The sequence below is a fragment of the Synchiropus splendidus genome, chromosome 5 (genome assembly GCF_027744825.2).
Source record: "Synchiropus splendidus isolate RoL2022-P1 chromosome 5, RoL_Sspl_1.0, whole genome shotgun sequence".
Taxonomy (NCBI): Eukaryota; Metazoa; Chordata; class Actinopteri; order Syngnathiformes; family Callionymidae; genus Synchiropus; species Synchiropus splendidus.
Window position 1 is genome coordinate 26,891,815 of NC_071338.1, and position 26,238 is coordinate 26,918,052.

The window sequence follows — 26,238 nt, forward strand, 5'->3', positions numbered from 1 at the left end:
TCTGTTATCATTTTTAGTCACAATGGCAGGTCAGCGCCTTTTTGAAGCCTCCTCTGAAGGTTGAATGTGGGCCGACTAGCTTCTATGAACTCAGCCACCTGTTACTTCTGGCTCACACACGTCATCAAAGTCGCCTGTACGTCATCATGCCAGAACCTTTTCGACATTCGAGTGATGCACATTTCATTCATTTTAAGAGGTTTGCTGAGGAAGCATTAGCAAGACCCGAAAGAGAAGTGTGGGACACCTGAGGGAGCCGTCAGGTGGGGAGCAGGTAAACAGGGCCGCAGCAGCGAGAACTCACCTGTGTCCGAAGAGGAGCATTTGCGGATGGTGAATATGGAGCTCAGGTCTTCTTCGTCCTCCGGAAGACCCTTCTGCAGGCGCTGGAGTTTCCTTAGGCTCTCGCTGCGCTGGTGCTTCATGGAGCGCACATGCTGGATCAGGTTGAGCTTGGCCTTGGTCGAGTAGTTGCACAGCACACAGTGGTAGTAGCAGGCATCACCCTCCACCGCATTTTCATGCTGCTGCAGGTGCTGTGGGAGGAGATGGTAGGAGAGAGAGACAGAAATAGAGGGAGAGAGAAAGAAGGAAAAGGAGGTTATTGTAGATGGCAGATATCTGGCGAGGCACCACTGACTCACTTTTGCTCACACTGCTGGCAAATGAACAAATCAATTCCCAATCACAGCCCCGTTGTTTAACATCGAGACCTCTTCCACTTCGGGACAACTGTTTGGACTGCACACTTTGTCTGGGAGAGTGTCTGTATCAGTCTGCTAACAGGACAGGAGAGGCCTGGGAGGCACACAAATCTCGGGAGAGCGAGGATGGCGTCAGCCACCCTTCAGAAGCTCCGGGGGCCGCAGCCTCGCCGACGGAAAGCAGCATTGATTCCCTTCACTCAACAGAAGCCTCCCGTCTCTGAAAAGGAAACTCCAAACATCTGCCTGTTTCATGCATGGGATGCTAAATATTGATCAGGGCGAGTTAAATCCCCGCTTCATGGTGGGGGCCGCAGTCAGTCAGCGGCGAGGCAGGACGGGGACATTCGCCGTCCGGGACATTCCACAACCTTCAGAGAGCACTAAAGCAAGCAGCGGATGTATTGACCTGTCAACAGTTTCTGGAGGTCCCGGCCCACTGCGGAGTTTACGGCGACGTGCAGCACACCCCACTGTGACACCGCGCCACCACAAACTCTTGTCACACCAGAGAGCGCCGGTCTAATTACCTCCTGCACGACTCGGTCAATGATGCAACGCTGGAACTGGTAGGTGCAACAGAGCTACTGACCACGGTCCCGAGGCGTGGCTCAGGTTGCTTCTCCATGTTGACAATAAAACCCTCACACCCTCCTACCACCTTTTAATAATCCATAAACAATGCCTCGTTCAAACTGCTCTGCATAGAGACGAGATGAATTATGCAGAGTCATACTGATGAAACTCTGATTGAAGTTGGCGGGAACTTGGATATCTCATTCTCATCATCATCATCATTATCATTACACGTATGGAACAGAACAGTCCTGACAACAGCACAACACAATTTGGACCTGGTTTTTAACAGTCATTAAGCTGGTCCTGTTGGTTTGATATTAATTAAACACGAGACTCTGAAGTGATTGTTTCATTGTCTCACAGATGATGAATCTAAAGTAACACAACAACCGCATGTCGAATAAATACAAGCCTTTTAATAAAGTCTCCTTGTTTAAACTTGAATTTGATGAAGAGCTGTGCTGTGTTCATTTCTTCAACACAGGAGGAATATCTATCATTTTTATTTATATTCTATTCTGTTCATTTTGTTTCAATTGTTTGGATCAGTTTATTTATGAACCTCGATATTTTATTTTATACTGGGGATTTTTTTCTTTTTTATCTTTCACCCGACTTATTATTTGTATGGTAATGATAAAAAAGATAAAAAAGAAGAAGAAATTAATAATTCCATCAGTTAACCCTTTTAATTTTAACATTTGATACCAATGATCAAATAAAAAGTTGAATCTGTTCACATAGGTTATGACCTCACACTATATAATGCGCCTGGAATCGATGTGCTGAACCCTGCTCCCGCTGAGTTTGCCTAACTTATGACTTACTAATATCCTAAAATGCCAGCAATAATTATTAAACATCCTGCATCGTGGGCCAGTTGTTCGATGCCGCTGTGGATGTGACAAAATAAAGTCTTAAATCTAAGCTATAATGCACCTTGAATACATGAGAAATGTGTGCAGATGTATCATACATTGACCTTGCATCAGGTTTGAGGCGAAGGTCGTCACAATCTTTGGCACCTCACCATAAACGTTCATCCAAAATTTGAGAAATTAACTAGGAATATTCTAAAACATTACACAGACAAGTCCCGTAACTGTCTGATCCGTATCAATATCAACATGAATATGAAGAAATGTTTCGTTGAGCTGCAGCTTGTGACGATCATATTCTGGCTTTGACTCTCTGAAGACTATGATCTAAATGTCTGCTGATGGAAATATTAGACTTTTAACAATAAATCGGGTGTTGACGGGACGGAGCAGAAAAACGCTAACGTTGTTTTCACCTCCCTAAAATGCTTAGGTCTCTTTCTCATATTGTTTCCTTTAGTGGCCCCAAACTGCGTTGAGGTTTCTTCCCTCTCCAGTCCACCCAAAGCACATAGTGGGTGAATGTTTTTTTCAGGAAAGGAAGAGTGGCTGCTCAGCATGATAGAGTTATTAGGTGACTGCCAAACGCTGTGCATCTGCGTGCTCTCCTCTTTCTCCTCGTTTCAAACCATCAATGATGTCATGAAGAGGTGTTGCGGGATATTGTGGGGAAGCCCCCTCGCTTCCCTCCCAGCCGAAAAAATAATGCATCAGAGGAACGGCAGAAAACCTGAGAAACAGATTCAGTTATAGATAGCACCAAATCCATCACGCACACTGCTTTTAGTCATAGCAGATGTTTTGAATTAAAAGGGAAAAAAATGCAAATGACTCAAGTTTCTAAAAATCTGAAGGAGGCAGAGTTCTAAAAAAAAAATGACAGCACCTGACTGGAACTTCAAAGCAAGTCCCAGGAGGTAGAAAAAAAAATCCAAGGAGTTTTATAGATTCCCATAAAAAAAAAAGCCAAGAGTTTATATAGGAGTAAAGCCGAGACCGCCTGCCCCAGAATTAGCTGTAATTCACTTGGAGCAAGGACTGGCGAGGAAGATAGCCTCAGCAGGGCCAGATCTGGGCTGCCCCACTGCTTGTAGCTCTGTCTACAATGTCAAACGTTTAGACTTGTAAACCAGCCCTGCACTGGCCATGACCCAAGACATTCACTGCGTTTCAGGGCCAATAAAGAGCGATCAGGATGGTAGCTCTCGCCAGCGCGCCGAACATAACACATACCACATGAAGACCAGGACAATTCAAATGTGAAATATTAACTCTTATCGCAACACTAACATGTAAAGCATATCGTGCACCGGTAGTTTCTGGCCACCGATTCACACGAGCGTGCGAGTCCAGTGGAACAAAATAATGTATGAGACAGGACCCATGTCTGGTTTCTATGAATCGGCAATGAAGCTGCGAGTTGATAAATCACCTTCAACAAGAGAGCAGGAATTTGGCGGTTTAATGAAAAAGTCATGTTGGGGTGGAAGGAGCTGGCTTGCCTGGCTCTGGGGTTTTCTAAACATCATACAGAGGCTGTTACAGAGGGGCACAATGCGAGGGCATCGGCACCATGATGCCGTAGGACGACAGAAGTGCCACAGTCTAAAACACTGTTCCGATAAAAATAAATAAACATAATGATAATGCATCTTCAGTGAACCAGCGCTTAGTCCTGGTCAGGGTTGCGGGGAGTGCTGGATCCTATCCCAGTGGTTATTGGGCGTGAGGCAGGAATACACCCTGGACAGGTCGCCAGACCATGGCAGGGCACACACACCATTCACACCAATGAACCTAGTGAGCATGTCTTTGGACTGTGGGAGGAAACTGGAGTACCCGGAGAAAACCCATGCAGGCACAGGGATAACATGCAAACTCCACCGAGAAAGGTTCAGAGCTGGATCTGAATAATAATAATAATAATAATAATAATAATAATAATAATAATAATAATAATAATAATAATAATAGTAATAAATGTGTGGTTTAATGTGGCACATCTGTTTCACAGCTGCAATGTGTGTGATTTTCTAATGGGTTCCCAACGACCAAACTCTTTCACAGATCTTTGTCACAGATCTTTTTGGGAGCCTTATTCTATCCTACACAAGTTGTTAAACTTCAAATAAAAGAATACTACGAGGGCTCGTGAAGCCTCTTTTCCCATTGAGTACTTTAGTGGAGGCTGAAGCAGTGCTCTTTGCTTTTTTAGGTACATGAGGATGGCTGGTGTGGGCACCACCCCATCATCTCTCTCACAACTCTATATTGCACCTTGCCCTTTGAGTGGGCAACACAAGCCTGTATCAGTTTCACCACCCACCCAGCGCGCCGCATACATCTGCATTTCCAACCACTTAAATGCACAAGTAAAAGTGCACCTTTAACACGAAACGCTGTGGCGGCTAAGAGAGTCCAACTCACACAAGATGGAGGTGGGTATTACTGGAAGGCTGGAAAGTAGACAGAGAGCCAGTAATTTCAAAGAATGACTCCCAGTGGAGTCGTGTTATACGGCGCACAGGAGACACACAGACCTATATAAACATCAAATCTGTACACACACAAACACACTCGGCCGCAAACCAGTCAGACCAATAAACCTGATATTGTGGTTAATCCCGGTTTAACACGTAAAAAGACGTGCGATTGGTCGAAAAGGGCGCCTGCACGCCGCCGAACCAGGATCAATCTAAATGGGGTGATTTCAGAAAAAACACAGCCAGAACACGATGGCGCTCTCATTGGAGCCATCACTCTTCTGTCACAGTCCGGAAATGTTTAAAATTCATAAAAGCCCAAACTCAAATGAGGTACTGTTGCATCACCGAAGGAAGAGAACGTGACAGAGATTAGATTTCAGATTCTTCACTGGGTTCCAAATGGAAGGTCATCTGCTACCTGCTCCCATATAGACACCATGCAGTAGTTTCTCGCGGGTGTCAGCATCACAGGTCACGAGTCTGACCAAGCCATGTCTTACTCTCACGATAATCTGCCGTTGTCTGAGGTTTGAACTGTTTTGTCTCAGCTCAGATCACCAGTATGTCGGATGACAGGCAGCAGGAAATCTCAGCAGAAATTTCACGTTGGTCTGCCTGCGAATGCAACTCTAATAAATCAGGGTTATTCCCAATACAGGAAGATTATTTCAACGATGTGGATTAAATCTAATCTGGGCCTCTAAGAATAACATCAAAGCAATGACCCTGGTCTCTAGCGCAACATCGTATTTGCACATGTGCGTAGATTTGTCGGGGACTTGACTCTCGTAAATCTGCACTCTGGGAATCCCCTGGAATAAAAGCAACTATTTTAGCAGCGGGTTACAGTTCATGAGTCCGGGTCTGCCAGCAGCAGAGCCCCCACCAGGTACTAGCTGCGGCGTCTGCTCCGCATTAGCCACAGCAAGTCGCAGCATGCCCAAAACCTCGAGTTGCGGAAGACAGGAGTGTGAATTCCAGGCCTAAAGTGACTCACTAATGCCTCCTGTGTTTCATCCAAACCTTTGGTCCTTTCTTTACCTGCATTCCCTCTAATCCCAACACATCCTGTCTCTGTCAAGGCGACGGTCGCGCGATAGAATAATCCTTCACTACCAATGCTTGACAAAATGAGCGGCTTCTGGGAGGGATGCAGGAAACAAAGTGGGCGCCTGTGTTTTAGGAGAGGAAGGTGACGACAGGCCACTGGAGGTGTTTGAAAAGAGGTTGACTGAAATGCAGAGCAGATATTCTTTATAAGCAAAGCTCACTTTTCCTCAGTTCAGCGAGGCATAGCAGAGGAGTTGAGCTTGATGGAGATATCACCATCCAACCATCGACTCGAATGACTTGTCGTGTTTTTACAGTTCTGTGTTTTATTTCTGATTTTTTTTCTGACTTTCGTTCTTTCTTATTTCAAATGAATTGTTAGCAATAAGAGCATGAAGTGGGTCTGTGAAAACGCTCCAGTAAAACAAACAAAAAGAGGTTTAAAAACCTTTAATTTTGGACGAAGAAAGTAAAAGTTTGAGACACGACTCGACAATGCATCTGCCCGAGCTCCACACCCACCACTCTTGCACACTTTAACATTAAATAAAGCAATAATTATTGAATTCTGTTTGAATGAGTAAGACGCTAGAAAGTAAACAATGGGAACATAATTGCAAAGAGAAGGCAATCAATGCAGCCAGTCATTTGGGCCCATGTAGATTGTGGAGGCCGCCGTGTGTGTGTGTGTGTGTGTGTGTGTGCGGAGCACTTGCATATCTAAGGAGAGCTAAAGAGCGTATGTGCTGCGACAAGCAGCTGAGTAATACGCCGGCCCATACACCGGCACAAAACAAGAGTTGGGTAATTCTTCCTTCAATAATGACCCGGGGCTCGAAACAATAGCTCTCAATCAGCTGATCAATGTGTCCACATAATTCATGCGCAAGTCACTGTCTGTGAAAGGGTTGGAGGAGGATGAGCGAGCCGGAGGTAGAGCCAGATCAATGCCCTGTGTGGCGATAACAAGGCTGGGTCTATGCCCACAGGAGAGCCGCGCTGGTGTCTGGGGTCGCGCTCATTAGGAACATTTGGATAAGCGTGGCTATACATGCATAATGTGCACTTCTAACAGTGGCCGGAGAGACCCCCACCCCCCACCCCCCGCCCCAACATAATGAGCTCGGCCCCGCTGTTGTGACACACAGCATTGACTCCAAAACAGGCAGGAAATGATGTCAATCCCAAAATAAGGAGGAAAAAAAAAAAGGAGTCGAGCAAATTAACAGCAAGCTGTTGCTCTGCTCTTCAGTAGCTAATTTGCAGCTTAACCTCCCGGTGTTTTTATGAAAGCCACGCTGGGGAAAGCTCGCCAAAATTGCAGTACAATAAGTTTGCCTGCAGGAGGCGAGATCAGGGTGGTGCAAGGGGTGCGAGGGGGAGGGGTTGGAGCCACACAACTGTTACAGCCACTTGATGACATGTGTACTGGCAAGGTACCATCTGGAAGCAGAACAAGGCAGATCAAGACCTGCCCTGGTCCTTACTTTTATTACCAACAGTGCTGAGTTAACATCACGACCGCAGCTCGTGTGGAGCAGGAAGATTTACATTCCGCTGTCCAAACATTTCTTCTAATAACTGGAGGAGAAAAACAATAACAATAGAGATGAAGCGTCAGGTATGAGTGAGCCACATAGTTTGACTGTGAAGTATATCTGCGGTCAGAAGCCATTTTTGGAAAAAATAAAAGATATATTTTTCTTTAATTATAATGTCAAGTGAACTGATGAAGTTAAAAAAAATCAGAATAAAAGGTGAGGGATACGATGCTCACAGCTTGTCTTTGTCCATGTTGCATCACATGTTGATTTAGATTTACAGTACAACAGGTAGATGCACATATTGTCGACGCTGCAGGCTGGTGAGTGACTAAGATGATCTCATTGAAAGGACTCAATACTACACCTAGAACTACTCCCTGTCCTCTGGCTAGGAAATCGCAACGCTCCTGTCAGTATCACCCGCAAGTCAAATCTTGTCCCCAACAACAACAACACGACTTGATAGCCTTTGGATACAAACGTCTCAATTGGTCAAATGAGAATGAAGTGTCCAGAAATAAGTACACGAATAGAAATGAAGCATCTTTGGAGTGCTGCTCAAAGTTAAGGGCAGAGGCGCGGGGGGACAAAGCCATTCTGTTGGATTAAGATACAGGCAAACACCACTTGTAATGATGAATGCAGTCAGCGAGAATTAAATTCAGAGCAGGAACATTACCCAAACACAATTAGTCCTCCAGAACAAACATCCCACCCCGCGATGAATGCAAATTCTCGCGAGGCGCTTCCTTGCTTTTGACAAACGTCTCTCTTTTCCACCCCAAAAATGGACGACACCCGATCGACTTGCTGAAGTCGCCTTCACTGTTGCTGTCACCGAAGATCGTGTTCCAACTTTGGGCTGACGCAACAGCGCGATGAGAAGAAGACACAGAATACACGCATCCTCGGGCTTGTATTATCCCACGCTCGCCCCCGGGGTTCTCAGTTTGGTAATGTAAATATTTCATTACCACATTATTAGCTGTTGCTTCGGGTTATGCAATAAAGCTGTGCTTGCTGAAACGCTGTGTGTTTTCGGACTACGCTGTATCCTTTGAAGCCAAACTCAGTTCAGATTCAACACTACAAGAGCCTTAATAGTACCTTGGTTTCAGGTGAGTCACCAATTGACGTGAAAGAAACAAATCTGACATGACATGAGGGACATCATTTTGAAGTGAAGACAACTATTATAAACTGAACAGCGAAACAGAACACTATCTACAAGGTTTAAAAGTATTCCTCCTGATAGGTTCCACCTCTAGACAGAATCTTAATCCAATTTTCCGGGATATTTGCAAGCAAAATACAGCTTTAGCCCTGACGACAACTGGTCACCGACAGCTTGCATTTCACGTCCGTCCTATTTAATACTGCTCTCAAAAGCTCATATATTCTTCATAAAATAATTACCACGCTGAATATCATTAGCACCCCAGTGCTCCAGAGCAGATTCGCTGACCTTTGACCCCCGCATCACTACAGGGAAACAGCTCACGAGTGAAAACGCGGCCCCTTCCTCTCCCCAGAGAAAGTCACTAATACGTTTGGGTCTTAGTTGCAAAGACTTCTGCAAAGGGGCAGCCTTTTCGCTCATTAGCTATAGAAAATAGCATTACTTTGCTTTCCACGAAAGAAGAAACAAAAGTGCTCATTGACTGAAAATAATCAATCTGGGATCGATAACCTAAACCCTCATCATTCCCAGCGCAGCATAATTGCTACTGAGATATTGTTGTCATCACCGAAAATCAAACTCAGGCCTGGCTAATTGGGAAAAGCCAACGGTATCGGCGGTGCACGGTAAAACCCCCCAAATGACTTTTGATGGTCAGGACTTCAGCTCTGAGTGGAGCACAATTGTAAAGCGCAGCATTTCAGCGCCGCTAACAGCTGTAGCAACGCAGTGTATCGATCGAGTCGCCCGCACTTGTTGGCAGCAGATGAAACGGGACGGCGGTGCGTTTTCTGACCTGGCACGGCCCGACCTGCTTCACCTGATACTCTGCTCAATCGTGCAAAAAATCTCAAACTATACTTCAAAGCCTACCACTTTTCCCCTTCCTGTTTATTGATTAGACAGAGCTCTACTTCGGTAATTGTGCAGTAAATCAAGCATGGTGAGCACTAATCTCAACCTCGGGAGGAAAGTGTTAAAGGTAAAACCTGCTGAAAAGTGCATAATGATGGTGCAGCAGAGGCCACGGAGCTGCAGCTCCGGCTCACATTTCTCACGAACATGCACATCCAGAGGCAGAGAAGCAAAGGTTTGGCGCAGCAGAGAGAAAGAAGAGTCTTCTGTTTCAAACCGGCTCTCGCTCTTTCAGGCCTCCTTCCTCTCAGTGCATTCCCAACCAAAGCGCCGGGGGCGCCATGCTTGTAAAGAAACCACAGCCTTTTGAGTGCGTCTTGTATTTACAAACGGAGGCATGTCGAAATCAAAGGCATTACCACATAACACGTTAAACAGCTGGCAGATCGAGAATTTACGAGTCAAAAGACAGCGAATTGGGTAAACAGAAAAGTGAAAGGAGTGAATCAGCTGGGCTGTTTTCCAGTGGGGCCGAAGTCACCCAAAAGAAGAGCCACTCGACAAAGCTTTCAGGAAGTTCACAGGTAGAGACTTTCTGCCCAACTTCCTGTCTCCCCGTTCAACTTTTTCTCCCGCAGTTTTCAGCCAGATACGCGGTTTCTCCCCCTCCCCTCCGTTACCTCACACCCCCCCCAACACCTCTATATGTTGCTGTCTCACCTCAGTTTTTATTTCACCCTCATCAGCAGGGACCTAAAAATAAATGATGAATGGAACCTGATATTTTAAATTCTTATCCCTTATCTGTTCATACAGGGGAATAATGGGGTAGTTAATCCTGCAGCTCCTACTCAAATTGATTAATCAGCACATGCAGACAATCAAATAAATGATTAATATTCTTCCGTTCTGTGGTCGGACAGTTACCCCTGAACCATCAGTAATAATTCAGTAACCCTCCCTGGACCACAGGCTGCAGCTAGTCAGGCTCACTCAGCATCAGCTCTCTGATGTTAGGCAGGACTTTGAACTCACGGCACACAGACACACCATACAGCCAACACAATCTTTATTCTCACCCCCCTCCCCTCCACCTCCTCCCCACCCCCCCTTGTACTTATATTTGATGTGATACTGTGTTTCAGCCTCAGCGTATTTTAGCCCTCACAATAAGATCTGGCATCATAATATTTATACTCATGACTGAAGCAGGAAAAAAAAGGGAAACTTTAATGGCCCAAGCTGAGTGCATGAAATAACCCAGACAAATCTGGAGCAAATAATTTTGCATGAATCCAAACTAACACACGCAGAGAGAAAAACACACATCCACATACAAACATCTCGCACCTCGCTAATCCCTTCAAGAAGCAGCGTGTGGTTTGTGTTGCAGCTGGTTGCCAGAATCATGTGCAGCTGTCTGCTGTGACAAATGCAACATTACCACCATCGGGACAGAGTGACTCCTCTCTACGCACACCGGCTCGTCATGACAACACCAACAAAAATACCAGCCTCCACGCGGGAGGTTCAGTAGCTGATCGCAGTTTTGAAAGCAGGAGCAGTTTCACTACAGGAGGACACGTTGTCTCTTAAATAAGGATCCATTCAGTCCTCTTTCCAATACGGCTGGTGATATATAGCCTCGTCTTTAATGGGCACGGCCACGGTGCGGAGGGCGGTACCATGAAAAATCATCACTTTTATACAAGCATTACAGTTCACTTTGATCTGCTCTCTTGCTCGACTGTTTATAAATCAGCCACACAAATATTTATGAGCGGAACGGGGGAAATGGCTGGTCTGGTTTGTATCTCTGCCCCCTCTCTCTCTCTCTGCGGCTGATGTACAGATGAGGCCACGGCGGACGGCTGGGGTATAAAGTCCACCGGACACATCCGTCATATCTGCTGCAGTCTCTGGCTATTTTGTTCCCGATGAAAAGACGGTCCTAACAAGGCCATGGCACGACAGCTCATTTAGTAAAGCTATAAAATGGGAAACCACAGACTGTGATTGGAGTTGAAATCATTAGTTTTGTTTCAAACTAACTTTTCGGTTGGAAAAAGCAATGGCCATCTGAGAAAGGGGATCGAAAGGAGATGGACAGTGGAGATCCGAGGTGGGCAAAGTGCAGCTCGGGAGCCACATGCTGACCATCATGCAGCCATCATGAGAAAAACTACAAACAATATTGTATGTTTTTCAACACATTACTTTTCTAAACAGAAACACATTATATATAATTTTAAACCCTTCTCTTTTAACTTGGATTCTTCCAATGGTTATTACACTTATATAATAGCATTTTTGTCCTTCAACTATAAATAGGGAAAATGTAAATACTTTGCCTTTATATCATATTATTTTACCAATAGTTTCCAACATATTTAATATTTACTTAAGTATTAGATTGAATACCTTTAAATATAGTGGGAATGAAATCAAATACTATATAAAATTAAGTTACACATTTTAAGCATATAATACCATGGCGTCATGAAGTATCAAAACTGAAGTCACATTGTTTCTCTTTGGTCCTTCTCTCTTCTGGTTTGACAGCTCCTTGTGGCCCTTTTAATTGTAAACCCCAGGAGTCGGTGGATCATAAAAACAGCTCGAATGATAGTGTTACTTAGTTACAGGATCATTGTTGATGATTTTCAGTTGAACAAACCAACAGTTTTGGATCATGATGCCTGACATGGAGTTCCATTTATCAAAACAACATGATGTCAGAGGGCTCTGAATGCCGGTAGAAAAGCTTTTCAAATCTCAGTTAGATCAAACAGTAAATCTCACCATAATAAAAGATTATATTGTCCCAATAACTAAAACCATGTTAGAGATAATTACCTGAATGAAATGATCAAAACACATGACTTGAGAGTAATGTTCACCAGCCTCACGCATGGAACATAAATGGAACCATCCGTCATGTAAAAGGTGCTACTTTGCTTCATGCTCTCACCCACTGTGTCTGAGTGATACGTCACCAGTAAAACAGTAACCAAGCTCAATGAAGGAAGGTATGGAGCGGGTTGGATTCAGCAGCTGAGTTGAACCTCTCCGCAGCACACATGGATGGACTGGCCTGGGATCTATATGTTATAATTGCTCCCCCCAGCCCTGACCTTTGAACCGAATCTCTCTGATATAACCCATCTTTATTAAATGCACAAGTCAGTAAATATTCTTCTAATGGCGGGCAGTTGTGCACACGGCAACCATCCATCGTGTGGAATCAATCTACTTTTAAATTTGACCTTCACGGCACCGTCCAAATTCGTGGTGCCAGATTTTTGCAGGACAGGCCTGACCCGCAACATCCCAGTGCCTGACAAAGACAACTGATATTGATTCTCATCATTTCAAACATGGAGGAGAAAAACATAAAGTCAAGCAACTGTCAATACAATTCATGTGATCCAGAGAGTAAAAGCTCATGAAGAGTTGGCGTGGATCCGTGGGTGGCAGTGGTGGGACTGGCTTGTCAATCGATGCCTAGATTGGCAGTTAATGGCTTTCCCTGTTCAGCCTTGCTAACCTTGGCCCGACGGCTGCTGGTACTGATCACAGACACACAAATGAAGTTTGATTTTTGTGCTTTGGCTGCTTACTTTGGGCAGATCTAGTCTCTGTTTTTAATCCAGGGATCATCCCCTGAACATGAGTCACTTGTCCAAACAATAAACACGTCCCACTGACTACAAAGTTACTGACGTAAAAAAAGTAATAAAATACAAATCCATGCTCACTGTTGACTTTTGAAATGTGCTTTTTTATTTGTTCTTTGCTGCAGTGTTGAATCTATGGATGCACTTTTTCACATAGTTCAGATTTTAAAATGTCACTGAAGAGGGGAAACTCCTGACCTCAGTTGCACGTGTCAAAGTTCTGTGGCACACGTGGGATCATTTAAAAGCATGACTCATGTCAGGAGCAAAATAAATAAGTAAATAAAAAGCTTTGTTGGCCCATCTTTTAAAATCATACAGTTAGTCGCATGGCAAATATATGCTCCTTCCACAAAGCACAGTGTCTCACTGCATTGTTGTGCGAACGGCATTAACCTTTGCCTTAGAACGGTGTGATCCTGAGACACTCTGCATGAATGGAGCAAGCGGAGGAAGGTGAGAAAAAAATAATAAATGTGTAGGTGGAGCGTGAGATCAGGAGATCGACTTTTTTTCCCCCCATCGTCCGTCTATTCTGGGCATCAGTTTGTCAAGAAGGAATGTGACGACCATAAAGAATCACTGCCCTTGAGAGGCTGAAGAGCATTCTTGTCCCAGCTCTACCTCAGTCTCAAGTTTCCCAAATCACTCCTGTTCTGTCTTCCAGCAGTAATTAAAAACTTTATAGGACACAGCACCTTTGGGACAAATAACACTTGGGAACATTCCTGGTGTTAAAAAGAACATTTTCCTTGTATTGTTGGCCAAAAGAACTAAGGACCACATTATGTTCCCTCGGAGTCCCCTTGCTCCGATTCCCTTCACAAGACAATATAGTGTTGAACAGACTTCACCTCAGTGTGACTGTATTTAAAGACAATGCACATCTACTGAGGCATGTCCTGCACTAAGCCAAAAGATATTTCTTTGTCCAATAAGAAAAATTAACATCCGACATCGGCAAAAAGACAGAAGAAGAAAACACTCGGTAAAAAGTCTGTACCCTCACAAGTAACTTGCAACAGAAACGAAGCCACTAAAGATGTTTTCATTCATTCTCAAGTTCTTACAAGACGCTGGGCAGAGCTCTTAAAGCAGAGTCATGTTGTGGCCCTTTTCCACTTTGAAGCCAGTAAGCTGATGGATAAGCTACTGCTGTATCGATGGCAAAGAAGGTTTAAGCCTTGCACCCTCGCGCTCCACGCTCTTCATCTGTGCATCAACTTCAATGAAACTCCTGGCGTCGTTCAGACACTGTTCACCAGCTACATACGCCTGGTGTCTAACAAGTTTCTCAAGCAGCTTAGCAGAAAGAAAGAAAAAAACTTTCACTCTTGAATGTGAGGGAAACACACACCGATTATATATAAAATCGTCTCCCTCGGTTGGTTTTCTTCGCCACTGTGGTTGTTATTGAGGAGCATTTCCATGAAGTGCGAAGAAACAGCTGGTGTTGAATGGAGGTGTCAAACTGAATCACGCCAGGGGTGAAATACTGCATACGTTTCTACTCAATATAAGTGTTTATGGAACAGTGTATATGTATAGGGCAATGTTTGAACCTAAACAGAATAAGTCACTCTTTAAATTCCTGGCTCACTTTGTTGTTTTTCTTGGGGGCCACATTTAGATTACAATAAAATGTATTTTTATCCTCCTTCAGGACTGAAAATCCCTCAAAAAAACAGCACATTTTCCAGAATGCAAGAGAAATATTTGCGTCACTGCCATGTTTTTTCCTCCATGTTTTGGGAGCAATTCCTGATATTTACAATCCTGGCGAGCTCAACAAGCCAGAGACTTGCTCTCACTCATCTCTCATAGTACGGATTTGGCCCCTGAAGCCCGAGTTTGACCCCCGCCTTCTTCTCTGTGAGGGGAAAGATTTTAAAGAAACTAGTTAGAGATCAGTGGCAGCCACAAAACATTGCCAACGTCCCTCACATGTGAAGCTAAACGCACCATGAAGACAGAAACGCCTCCTAGTTTTAACTCAAGGCAGCACTTGAAACAACTTTGCTAAGACTGAAGTGTTACCAAAGCAAATGAGCTCCATGTGCCACGTGTTCATAGACATATCTGTTTCTCTGTTCATTCACACGCTGGTGCAAGTGAAAGGAGAGAACAGGCTGTCTCCTAGGATGTGCAGCGAGCGCTTTATTAGAGCGGTAGTACCAGTAAATCAGAGCTCAGCTCTTCCTGGAACAGCTGCAACCTTTCCCACTGAGCACTATTACTGAACAATCATAGGCTAGCCATGATAATTAGAGGACCTATCCGTGTAACACTGCTTCCCCCTTCCTCTCTCGGCCTGTGCGGCTCTCTGCTACACCTCTCAGTTGAAATGTTTGCTGGGACATTAGTTTGCTTTCAATGCATTTTACATTAGCGGCCGTAATAATTCTATTGACAACGGTCCGGACGGCCAGACACGCCCCGTTCAAGAAGCGACTTGGACCTGAAAAAGTCGGCTGCCGGGTTATTATTATATTCAAGAGCTTGATCTCGAGCTTTATGTTTGCACTCTGACATCCCCAGTAATAACGTAATGTTCCTTTCACTCAAGTCTCAGCAATATCTTCAGGAGACTTTTCGGATCAAAAGCACCAGAAAAATATCCTGATCTGACTTTTTGGAAACTTTCTGACAAAGACAAAAGTCACCAGTCTGGAAGAGTCAGAGGTGACGCGGCAGCACCAGTCACAAAAGTCCGCCGTTCACACGTGTCTCCGGTTATTTATGGCATATTTTTCCCCTTTATTAAGGGCCGGGAAATAGGTAGGGGTGTGATTAAATATTACCCATCTGATAGTGACAGCACTTTCTCCCTTTCTTTTCATGGCCAAGCGGCATCTGGAGTGGATTTTGTGCGAGCAGACACTGTGGAACATGATTACATTCAGCTAACTGCGTTCTAAACTGATTATGCATGTGCCAAGCTAATGGACTACATTTGCAAGAGGAAAAATAACATCCAATCAATCTCAATTACCACCGATTGCACCGGCCCTCGAGACAAGGAAGGTAGCCAGCCCCCCCTCCTCCCCCTCCTTCTCAGCGTCCCTCCCCTTTCCCTGCAACCCTTGACTGGAATCTGAGCCATGTGGCTGGACCTGGTCAGGCCCCACCCTTTCTGTCTGGCTACAGCAGCCTGAGAGGCGGATTAGTTCCACTTATCTCACCTCCACACAAACACACACCCACCTGGAGGCCACAACTTAGCAAGGGCTATCGCCGTCAAACTCTCCGATGCAGAGGAGTGAGGACTGCAAACTAAAGCGAGGTTCGCTTCAAGAATACGTTCCAAGTCCTGACACTCTAAAAACCACACGCTTGTCTTGAACTGGTTGAGTTTTGCGAGCAGATAGGATCAGATTATCATCGCAGCTGGTCGGAACTCTTCGCTTCATGGGAGAAAAGAAGGCGACAGAACCCACAGGACTGAATGGGTATCGCTCAGCTGAGAACACGGTACACAGCCCCTCTCACTGTGCGGTGGTCTGTGCGGTCAGGATGACTCGCTGGATGCTTCTGTGGTCTCCTGGAACATTCCAATACGTGGGGTGGTGGGGATGATATTTTTAGAAAGCCCTAATATGAGCCACATACCACAGACTCTCAAATTATCCCATCCAGTTTAGCCCTCAGTTTAAACCTTCCTTTTTAATTCCAGTAATTACAGGCTCCAATTTATACGGAGCCATGCACACAAAGAGCCTGTTTAATGCAAACCAGTTTGATTTGGGTGAAGTGTCCAAACACCCCCCCACATCTTACAGTCTGTTTATGCTGACTTGATGATTTATTTTCTCCCACAAAAAGTTTTTTTTTTTTTTTTTAAATCTGCTATTTGCATCCAATTTATTTAGGGAGGAATAGATAAATAGCAATTTTCCTTTTCTCGTCTTGGCACAAAATACCGAGCTGGTTTTACAGCCACAGTGTGGGCGTGCTACTGTGTCGGGGCCCAAACATGGTGTCATGATAAGCTGTAGACCTGCTGATGTCAAAGTTTTTTTCCCGCTGCATCAGGGCAGTTTGGCTCTCTCATTCACAAGCTAGAGCATAGGCACGGACAGAGAAGGCACTTGGAATGCCAACAATGCACGTGAGGCATCGAACGTCCACCCTGACAAAAACCCTTCAATGACACTCCATGACTCAGAGTTCAGCCTGTGATATAATCTTCAAGTTGCTATCATGGACTACACGCTTGTTTTTCCATCTGTCGTGGCTGAAATCAAAGCGGCTTATGCAAAGTAAAATGTTTCAGCATGAGTGCAGGTAAACTCTGGACAAATGCATTCACACTTACTCAAGAAGATCAATTGGTTTTAAGAAATATGGAGCCAACGTAAGAGGCTTAAGTTATAAAAAAAAAAAAAATGATCACGCTTGAATGTGTTGTACATATTTAATCCAGCACAGCCTGAGCAGCAGTATGACATGTGTCTCCTCGCTCAGAAAAACTTGGGGAGCGGAAAATCTGTTTCGCTGCAAAGCACTACATTAGTAACGTAAGTCAAAACAGGTTTCACTCAGACGGAGCAGCGTTGGTCATCGCATTCAGGGGATTTCTTTAAAACTCAGGCAATGAATCAGATAATACCCGATAGCATCTAATGAATTACAAATATGCAAATTTAACTAAAATATTTCCATTTATTTATGTTGTTCAGTAACAAGGAGAAACGGCAGATTAAGTGCTCCGAGCGTGATCCAAAAACAGGCGAGGCCTTCTGCTTTGTTGACTGACACAAGCCGTCAATTCAACAGCTGTTATTAAGTGACATATATTCAACTTCTGTGACTTTTGTCAGCTGATTTTTGACAGCAGGTTTGAAAAAAAAAGTATGCTTCTCTCTAATATCCAAATCCAAACTATTCACTGACATATTTATCAGCCAAACCAAGACATTCAAATCTTAACAGATCAATAACCATTATATTTTTTTGGACATTAAGACCCTTCATATTGCTGTAAAACAGAGGAGGAGGTCCATGGACGACATAAAAAAACGCCTTTCAAAACTGTCCTTTAGGCACAACGTAAAGGCAACGACCACTCTGCGTTCTCAGTTACTTAGGTGCGCATACATGTGACTATGCCAGTTTGGGTTAAGAGCAAAGTGGCCAAAGCCGCAGACTCACAGCATAGCTACCTAAGTGGAATCAGGGCTGTTAGATTTATGGCCATTTGTTCTGGGAGTGTTCATCCATTGGCTATTATGGAATGATTAGAGGAGAAGGTGAAGCTCCAAGTCCAGGAAAAAAATCAATACGGCTGCCGAGAACGATTCAGCCTTTCCTGCTCCAAGGAGCATTAGCACCAAACCTCTGTCTCCTCACACTTCTTCATTCATCCTCAGGCTATTCACTCCTGAGCTGCTGGCCCTGCCATCTGCACGCCACATCCACACTGCCGCCCGGCTTTTGTACAATAACCAGTCAGATTTATGTTACACGAGGAACGTGAGCATCAACTTCCCAGCCTCAGCTTCCTAGCTTCCGGTCATGACGATTAAAGAAAGACGTAATAGATCAGACGGATCCTGTTTTTCGTTTTAGAGGGCAAAACTTAAAATGAACAAATGGCTTTAGTATTCCAACTAAGGAAACAAATGGATTGAGGCTAATGCAGACATTACTCTTTCTCAGAAGTCGAGGCTTGATGGTGTTCATCACAGAGCACGTGACCACAGCAGCAGACATCTTTAAAGCTCAGAGGCAAGAAGATAAAAAGGACATCATCGTAGCCCATGCTAAACTGTTGCTGCTAGTTGGGAACCATGAGACCACGTGGCGGCCATATTGACGCACCAGGGGACCACTAACCTTGTAGAGTTTGAGGCTCCCCTCGTGACGTGAATTGACGGTGTGCATCCTCAGCTTCTCCAGGCTGTTGGTGTAGTAGTCACACGCGTTGCACTTCAGATGCACCGGGTTACCAATCGCCACGCATTTGAGCCGCCACTCGTTGCCTTTGCCGCCTTCTTTGATGTGAGCCACAAGCTGGTACTTTTGAACGTGCTTGTCAGTCTTGCAATGGAGCTGGAAATTGGCCTTCAGCTGCGTGGTGTAGTGGCACAACTTGCACTGGTGGGAGTCGCCCACCACGGCGCGCCACTCTTCCTCCGGCAGGCTTCGCTCCGCTCCCATGTGCATACCCAGCATGTCCAGGTTGTCGGTGGTGAAGCGGTTGCACACGGCGCATTGGAAAAGCTTGAGGGAGGGATCGCTGGTTTGGGATAGGCTCTCTCCCAGGTTCATCAGTTCCTCTGACACCAACTGCCCGCTACCGAGCCGCATGTCCATTGGAATATCTCCACCTACTGGAGGGTGAACACAGAAGCAAGATTTAGTCACCAAGGCTCCAAACATTCAAAGGCTTCTGATTCCACAAATACAAGAAAATCCCCACCTAAAGCAGCAAAAGAACGCGTAACGTTGACCAGTTATTGGTCCTTCAGCAGCAGATATTTGCTGCAGTAAAGAGAACCAGATCTAGAGCAGGATTTTCAGACAATATTTCTGTGAAGTCTGGGAACGGCTGACATAAAAAATGAGGTAAGAGCAGTTAAAGTTTTTTCTGCCTTTTCTTTCTGATCTTTAATCTTTCTCTGCCCAGACTGAGCACACAGGTTTGACCCAGCCTGCCTTTACACTAAATTAATTCCAGCAGTTCCTTTTTATTTATTGCTGCAGTATGCCGCCTGCTCTTGGCTTTTTTTTTTTTTGCCATTACCTGCTCTTTATATCCAGGAGAGAGAAGGGTTATTAAAGCCCAGTGAAATAATTCATGGACGCGGCCACACCAGATTAGGTTCCAAAGAAGGTTTATCTTGGAAACGCACGGAGGTGCTTACATATTGAAACTATCCTTTCCCAAACTTGACCTCCTTTATCCAACATATTTTTCAGAAATATGTGGATTAATTCATGATGATAAATCCAATATATACTACACTACTTCTTTCATAATTGAGAGTGAGAAACATGACTTCCTAGTGCTTCAGCAGTGGCATTCTGACAAGCTCAGTGGCTCAAACATGTTCCACACTACAGGGTTAAAGTGCAGCGCAGCAGCCAGAGGAAATATTTTTGTGACCAACGATGACACAACTGTATACTTTATGGGCCTAGACTGTGTCATCATTGCATTCCCATGAAACATGCTTATTAGAACTCACCTCAGAGGAAAATGAACCAGATGGCAAGGCAAGGGGAAAAGGAATTAGTCATAGCAATCAATTCCTGTTTGCGTCTTTGATCTAGCGACAGTCGGAGACAAGTCTGTACAAATTGTGGGGTTGTAACTGGCACTCCAAACACTCTGTTATGCTGCTGAATTACCCTCGCTGAGGCCTCTAACCTTCCATCTATGGCCAAAATAAAATTTATAACGGCAATTACAAAGTTGAGGAAAAAAAAGGGAGAACTCCAGTGGCGCAGTTCGGCAGTAGTTTGAGAATAATAGCATGAGAACGCTGAGACAGGCATCCTGTGGGGAGTTCGCAGAGAGGAGCATTGTAGCTTTGCCCTCTAACTCACCTTTTGAAGTGCTGAGCTTTCTTTTCTAAAAGAATTACAATTCATGCGGAATAAATACACTACAGTCACGGAGCTTGAATGATAAAAAAAACATAAAAACAAAATCTACATCTGTGTTTTTCTGTCTTTTAAAAGCTGAGCAGTTTTGATGGTTGATATTTAAAATATATGCTCAAAAAGTGGAACAAATGTTCTGGATTTGGTGAACAGCCGGGTTCATTGTCAAGGACAAGACAGTATGAGTGTCCTGAAAGGCTGAATCTGGTTGCACTCATTTCAGGGCCAGTCTTTAGGAACATTACTAGGAACATTCTCAGAACTCACACTTGAGTTTTAATAACTCAAACGATGTTATGTTATGAACTGAAAATCATTTGGATGTCACTATGCAGGGCGTGAACTCGCTAGAGGTTTCTTTTGTACCGTCTGCATTGTTATACATTATTTTTGCATGAAAGTGGTGCTCCAAAATGATTTTACATTTCAAAAAACAGAACATGCCATCAGCGTTTTGAAGATACCGATGAGTCCATCATCAATAAGGAAGGAGAATGGCTCACCAAGTGCAGGAGCTAGCGCTGCCATGTTGGGATCCAGGTGGAAGTTGCCCATGAGAAACTGAGCCTCGGGTCCTGCTGGGTCCATCTTGAGGCCGGGTGGCAGGCTCATATTCTGCGCCAGGTAATACTGGTAAAGCTCAGCCTCAGACGGGGAGGGCATGGCGCCCAATCCCAGTCGGCCATGCTGCATCTGAGTCACATTCTGCTGGAGCAACATCATATTGTGCATGTGCTTCTCGCTGGTCATGTGGATACGAAGATTCCGTGCCACATTTGTCTCGTAGTCACATACCTCACACCGCCAAGTAGGTTTGCTTTTTGGCTTGGTTGGTGAGGGGGCGCCACACGGTCCAGCCACAGAAGACTGTGGAGGATGGTGGTGAGAAGGGTGAAGGCTGTTAGCCTGTGTCACGGATGGGACCGCCACCACTCCTCCAGGACCATGTCCAAACACCTGATCCTGTGCTGAACCTATAGAACCTCCATTCTGGAGTGTCTGCATATTATTTAGATGTTTGTCCGACTGCATGTGGATACTTAGGTTGCCCTTTGTTGTGGTGGAGTAGTTGCACACCTGGGGGAAAAAAATCCAGAAACACATATAAACTTTTTATGCCAGTCAGTGGCGTTCTGACAATCTTATATATTTAGATATAGATACTTAGAAACGTATTTAGAAGATGCCAGAAGAAATGACCATACAGTATCACACCGATCCATTTCCAGTCTACTTGCAAGTGTGATACATCTTTGAAATGACTTTATTTAACTGTAATATTTAGGCAACTATATTTAGCACTCAAATTATGTGGCATTGTGGCTGCTCCAAATCAATTAAAATGAGTTGTAGACTATCGACATGACTGTGTTCCATACATACCTCACAGCGAAAAGGCTTGTATCCACAGGTATAACTTTCTCCACGGGCCAGTCGAGGGTGGCTCTGACCACTACTGCAGTAAACACAGGAGCCTCCAGAGTCTGGATGTTTCTCTTTCATGTGGGCTTCCAGAGTCTGCTGGTACTTATAATGCCAGTTGCATTTGGGACACTTCAGAGTCTTGCATGAGTTGCGCGAGTGCATCATGGTCATGTGACCACCCAAAGAGCGGGAAGAACCCAGAACAGTGTCGCACTTGGGACATTCTATTCCACTTCCTCCGCTGACGCTTGGACCATGATTCTGTGAGCACTCTGCTATCCCTGTCGTGTCACAAGATCCCCCGGGGTGGGGGTGAGCGTGTCCATGAGATGAAGGGTGGAGGTGATGATGATGGTGGTGCATGTGGTGATGGTGCAGAAGGGCTCCATTTTCCTCCTCCCCCTCTGCTGGGCAATCATTTGGTTCTGGAGCTGTGGCACTATCTTGATTGGCACTTTCATCAGCAGCAGCATTGGAGGACAGAGGTGAGGAAGAGGTGCAGGTAGTGTCATCCTCGTTCCTTCTGACAGTGGTTGCTGTCATCGCCATGGGATCGGTAGAACCCTGGCAGTTAAAGCTTAGAGGGCGCTCTGAAGTTCTGCTCCCGCCATCTGTAACTGCACCTTCTTCTTTGACAGAAGAGGATGTGGAAGCTGGGGCTTTGCTGTTAAGTGTAGAACTGACCACAGGGGAGCAGGCAGAAGGCTGGAGAGTGCTACTAGGCATTAATAAAGGAGATTTGGAAATGCTTTGGTTTGAGACAGCTGCTTCAACCGCTTCACTCCTGCCACTGCTACTGTTACCACCATAGACTGCCTTCATGCCTTCTGCCTCCGCCTCATCCTGCTCCCCTAAAAACAGTTCATTCTGCTCTTCCTCTAATCCTCCCGTCTGATTTGACAAGTGTGTCTTGTTTTTGTGTCCCTGTGGGCTCCCGTCTTCTCCTTTACATGCCAACTCTTTCCCAACCGGCTCCTCTGTTCTCCCTCCCTGTTTGGAAAGGGCACCGGAGTCTTTGGCGGAGCCTGAGGATGAGGTAAGAGTGGATGCTATGGGAGAATTTAGCCCTCCGAGTGACTGCACAGAGTTAAGATGTGGTTGTTGCTGCTGGAGGCCAGAGTCTTTGTTCACGAAGTTCTCACTGCTTCCGCCACTGCCACCGCTTTCCAGGTGCACACCACTAAAAGTACCGTAGAAGCTTTGACCAGAATTAACAGAAAGCGGGTTGGGTGGCGGAGGAGTGCTTTTAGTTTTTGGTTCCAGAAAACTGATAAGGGGCTCTTTGTCCTTCCCAATGCCCTGAATAATGGCAGATGCATTCTTGTCCCCCAGTAACCTTCGCTCGTCCTCACACAGGGTCATGCGATGGTCATGGACGGCATGAGTGGCAAAGGAACGAGCGTAGCCAAAGGAAAGCTTGCAGAGAAAACACATGAGAATTGGCTTACCCTTGCCATAAAGCGCAAGTCCGTCAAATTTGGAGAAATCCACATTGTTAGGAACATCTTTGGAAACACAGGACTTCTTGGCAGATCCATCACTATTTAGGTAATCTTTGTTGCTTTTGTGCCGCACATCAAACACACGGAAACTGTGCAGGACAGGACTGAGACCTGCCACCGTTGAGGTATTGGGATAACCTTGGTCTGAGTTGCCAAACCACTTCCCAAAGGACGAGGCTATGTGGAAAGTGTTGATGATTTGAGGGTAAACTGATGATGAAGTCCCAGCAGGTTCTCCCGGCTTTCCACCACTATTGGGAGAGTTTGTGGGAAGCAGGCCGGGTACCATACTCCCACCGCTTTGGATCAACTGACTAAGGCTCTCCACGATGTAGGCTGAGCCATCTGGTTGGTAGACTATCTCTCCTGCCAGGTTCTCCACATCACTGTTCTCCTCCTCTTCTTCCTCTTCCCCTTCCTCACTCCCACTTTCGGGCATTCCAAGCTGTTGCGTTGACTGGTGCCCCAAAAGAGTGGCCATGCCACCTCCTCCAGTGGCCATCGGCATCCCTGGAAAGGGTTGAAGACTCGTGAAACAGCTGTCAATCTCCATATCATCCAAGTCCTCCGATTCTCCCTCTTCACCACAGCTGGCACCTTCTTGCGCTTCTATCGCAAGACCGTCTGCTCTGGAGTTCAGTTGACCTGTCACAGGACTATGACTGTGGGTCTTTGGGGATGTCTGTTTGGGTTGCTGGGACTGAAGATCTCTCACCCCGTCATGTGGAGCACTGTGTTTGTTGGCTTGAGACGGATATGGAGAAGAAAAAGGCAGGGGTTGCAGGGAAGGGGCTTGGTTGGCGCAAGGACCCTTCAGGCTAGAGTGATCAGTCCAGGGCTGTGGTGGTTGCTGTTGCTGGGTGGAGCTGAGCCCATCGTCTGTCCCAGAAACCACGGGAGACTCACAGCTGTCCATGCTGATGCCTACATGAGGCGTTCATCGCATCCAGGCCTGTAGTGAACAGAGAAACAAAGTGGTAAGTTTGAGATTCACCGTTTTTTCAAGGATTCATTCAAGAGTCTGAATCACCATTACTATAAAAAAATAATAATAAATGGACAATGCAAAACTCAAAACACTAAGTCTCAGTTAAGGACCAAAAAGTGGATGGTATTTCATGAACAGTATAGCCAGGATATGGCTAATAAAAGTAATCTTGTCTTAGTAATCTTAGGAGAAAACAACAGCAGTAGTTGTAAAACACAACAAAGTCATGCCAGTTTGCCAAGAGTGATTAAACAAAAATCCATATTCTCTTGCAAACCAAAAATACATCTTTTGGGCTGGGTCTCGGTGTGTAGCAGCTGCGCTCAGATCTTCCATCTAGCAGCCTCTGTGGTCAGCTACGCTTTAAACAATCTAACCATCCTCCACCCCAGAAATAATAAATGGAAGCAAAGCTTTCAAGCACTGGCTTTGCCCTGAGCGTATACAAGGCCCAACACAGACAGCGAATTAGTGAGCAGAAGAGATAAAATGATAATGCTGGATACTGCTGAGCAAATAATTTTATTAAAGGGATGCAGCCAACATTGATTAAAGGGGGCAATTGGGCTAAAACCAATAGCTCTCTGTTGCTGTTTAAGCCATTGTTGCTGAATATTACATGAGTAAAATTTCCCAGCACCAAGCCAACTGCCATCTCCCTGTTGTGAAAGAGATTCAAAAGCTGGATGAACTTCTTTTTTGTAAATAATTTACCAATCAATCCATCAATGCAACAATGTAATTTTGGCAGAGAAAAACTAAACTTTTGAACGTCAAAAGGAGAGACTATGAGTCGCCTGCTGGTTAAACTTCAACATACCTCGACAGCATCACATGCCCTGCGGCCAGATTTGTATTTGGTGACCACATTGTGACAGGACACTTCAGTGTCGGGAAGAAATACATAAATGCTACAAAGCATTTGTTCTGTGTGCAGAGTTCATAGATATTTTGTGAAAGAGATTTAAAAATAAAACAAAATATAGAGGAAACTGCCGCCGAGCTAAGCTCAAAGGGAAGAAGTCGGATCATTCAACACATACATGGTGCATCTATGCAACATTATTATTGTTAAAAAACACACAAAGACTTTCTGCTTTGATGTTTTACGCAGAAACGTCTTGATGAAGAAATGATGCGGCAGAACCAGCAGATGAAATACTTGGGCAATTAGCTGCAGAACAACAGAACCCACCGCCCAGTGCTGGTGCTTGACAAAAGTCTGGTGCAGCCAACAAAAAACTAAATTGCCCTTTGAAATCAAGATGGTATAATTGAATGAAGTGCAGGGGTTACTGATGAGCAACGGGACTGTCTGGAGTCTGCAAGTCGCAGATAGACCAACTGATATAATGCTGTTTGTATCTTCCTGGCTCAGTGACACCTGTTTAAGGCAGGAAAAGCTTTAATCTCTCGGAGGCACTAAACCAGTCTGGGAGACAGACAAAGAGACGCGGTCGAAGAAGGAAGTGGAAGACGTTGGTGAGCTAACTGCTTTCATAACCTCAAACCAAGTGGCTGGAGGGAAGACAGAAGAAGTGATTTTTCATGTTCGAATTTCACAATGTGCTTGACAGCACAAAAATCATGTTGTTGTTTTTCTTGCAAACACAACCAAATCGAAAAACAATAGTTAACTTGGCAGTGCCGCCTCAATCTTAAAGTCAGTGTTAATGTGAAAGTGGTTTTCTGGAGTGAAGGAGAAGCGCGCACAGCCAAAACAAGGGCTGACTGATCAGTGGAAAACACGAGATTCCATGTC

General features: G+C 45.0%; 1 protein-coding gene across 6 annotated transcripts in view; it reads right to left on the minus strand.

Annotated features, from left to right (window-relative positions):
* Positions 1 to 26,238, minus strand: part of zfhx3b (zinc finger homeobox 3b) — a 309,986-nt gene that overhangs the window by 51,591 nt on the left and 232,157 nt on the right. For 5 of the 6 annotated variants that reach the window (XM_053864694.1, XM_053864695.1, XM_053864697.1 and 2 more), the window contains 4 exons: positions 21,945 to 24,440; positions 21,065 to 21,638; positions 18,789 to 19,285; positions 305 to 536 (listed from right to left, as the gene is read on the minus strand). In XM_053864694.1, the coding sequence (XP_053720669.1) occupies positions 305 to 536; positions 18,789 to 19,285; positions 21,065 to 21,638; positions 21,945 to 24,404 (3,763 nt within the window). In that variant the 5' untranslated portion in view covers positions 24,405 to 24,440. The remainder of the gene's footprint in view (positions 1 to 304; positions 537 to 18,788; positions 19,286 to 21,064; positions 21,639 to 21,944; positions 24,441 to 26,238) is intronic. The other variant, XM_053864699.1, reaches the window with a different exon arrangement.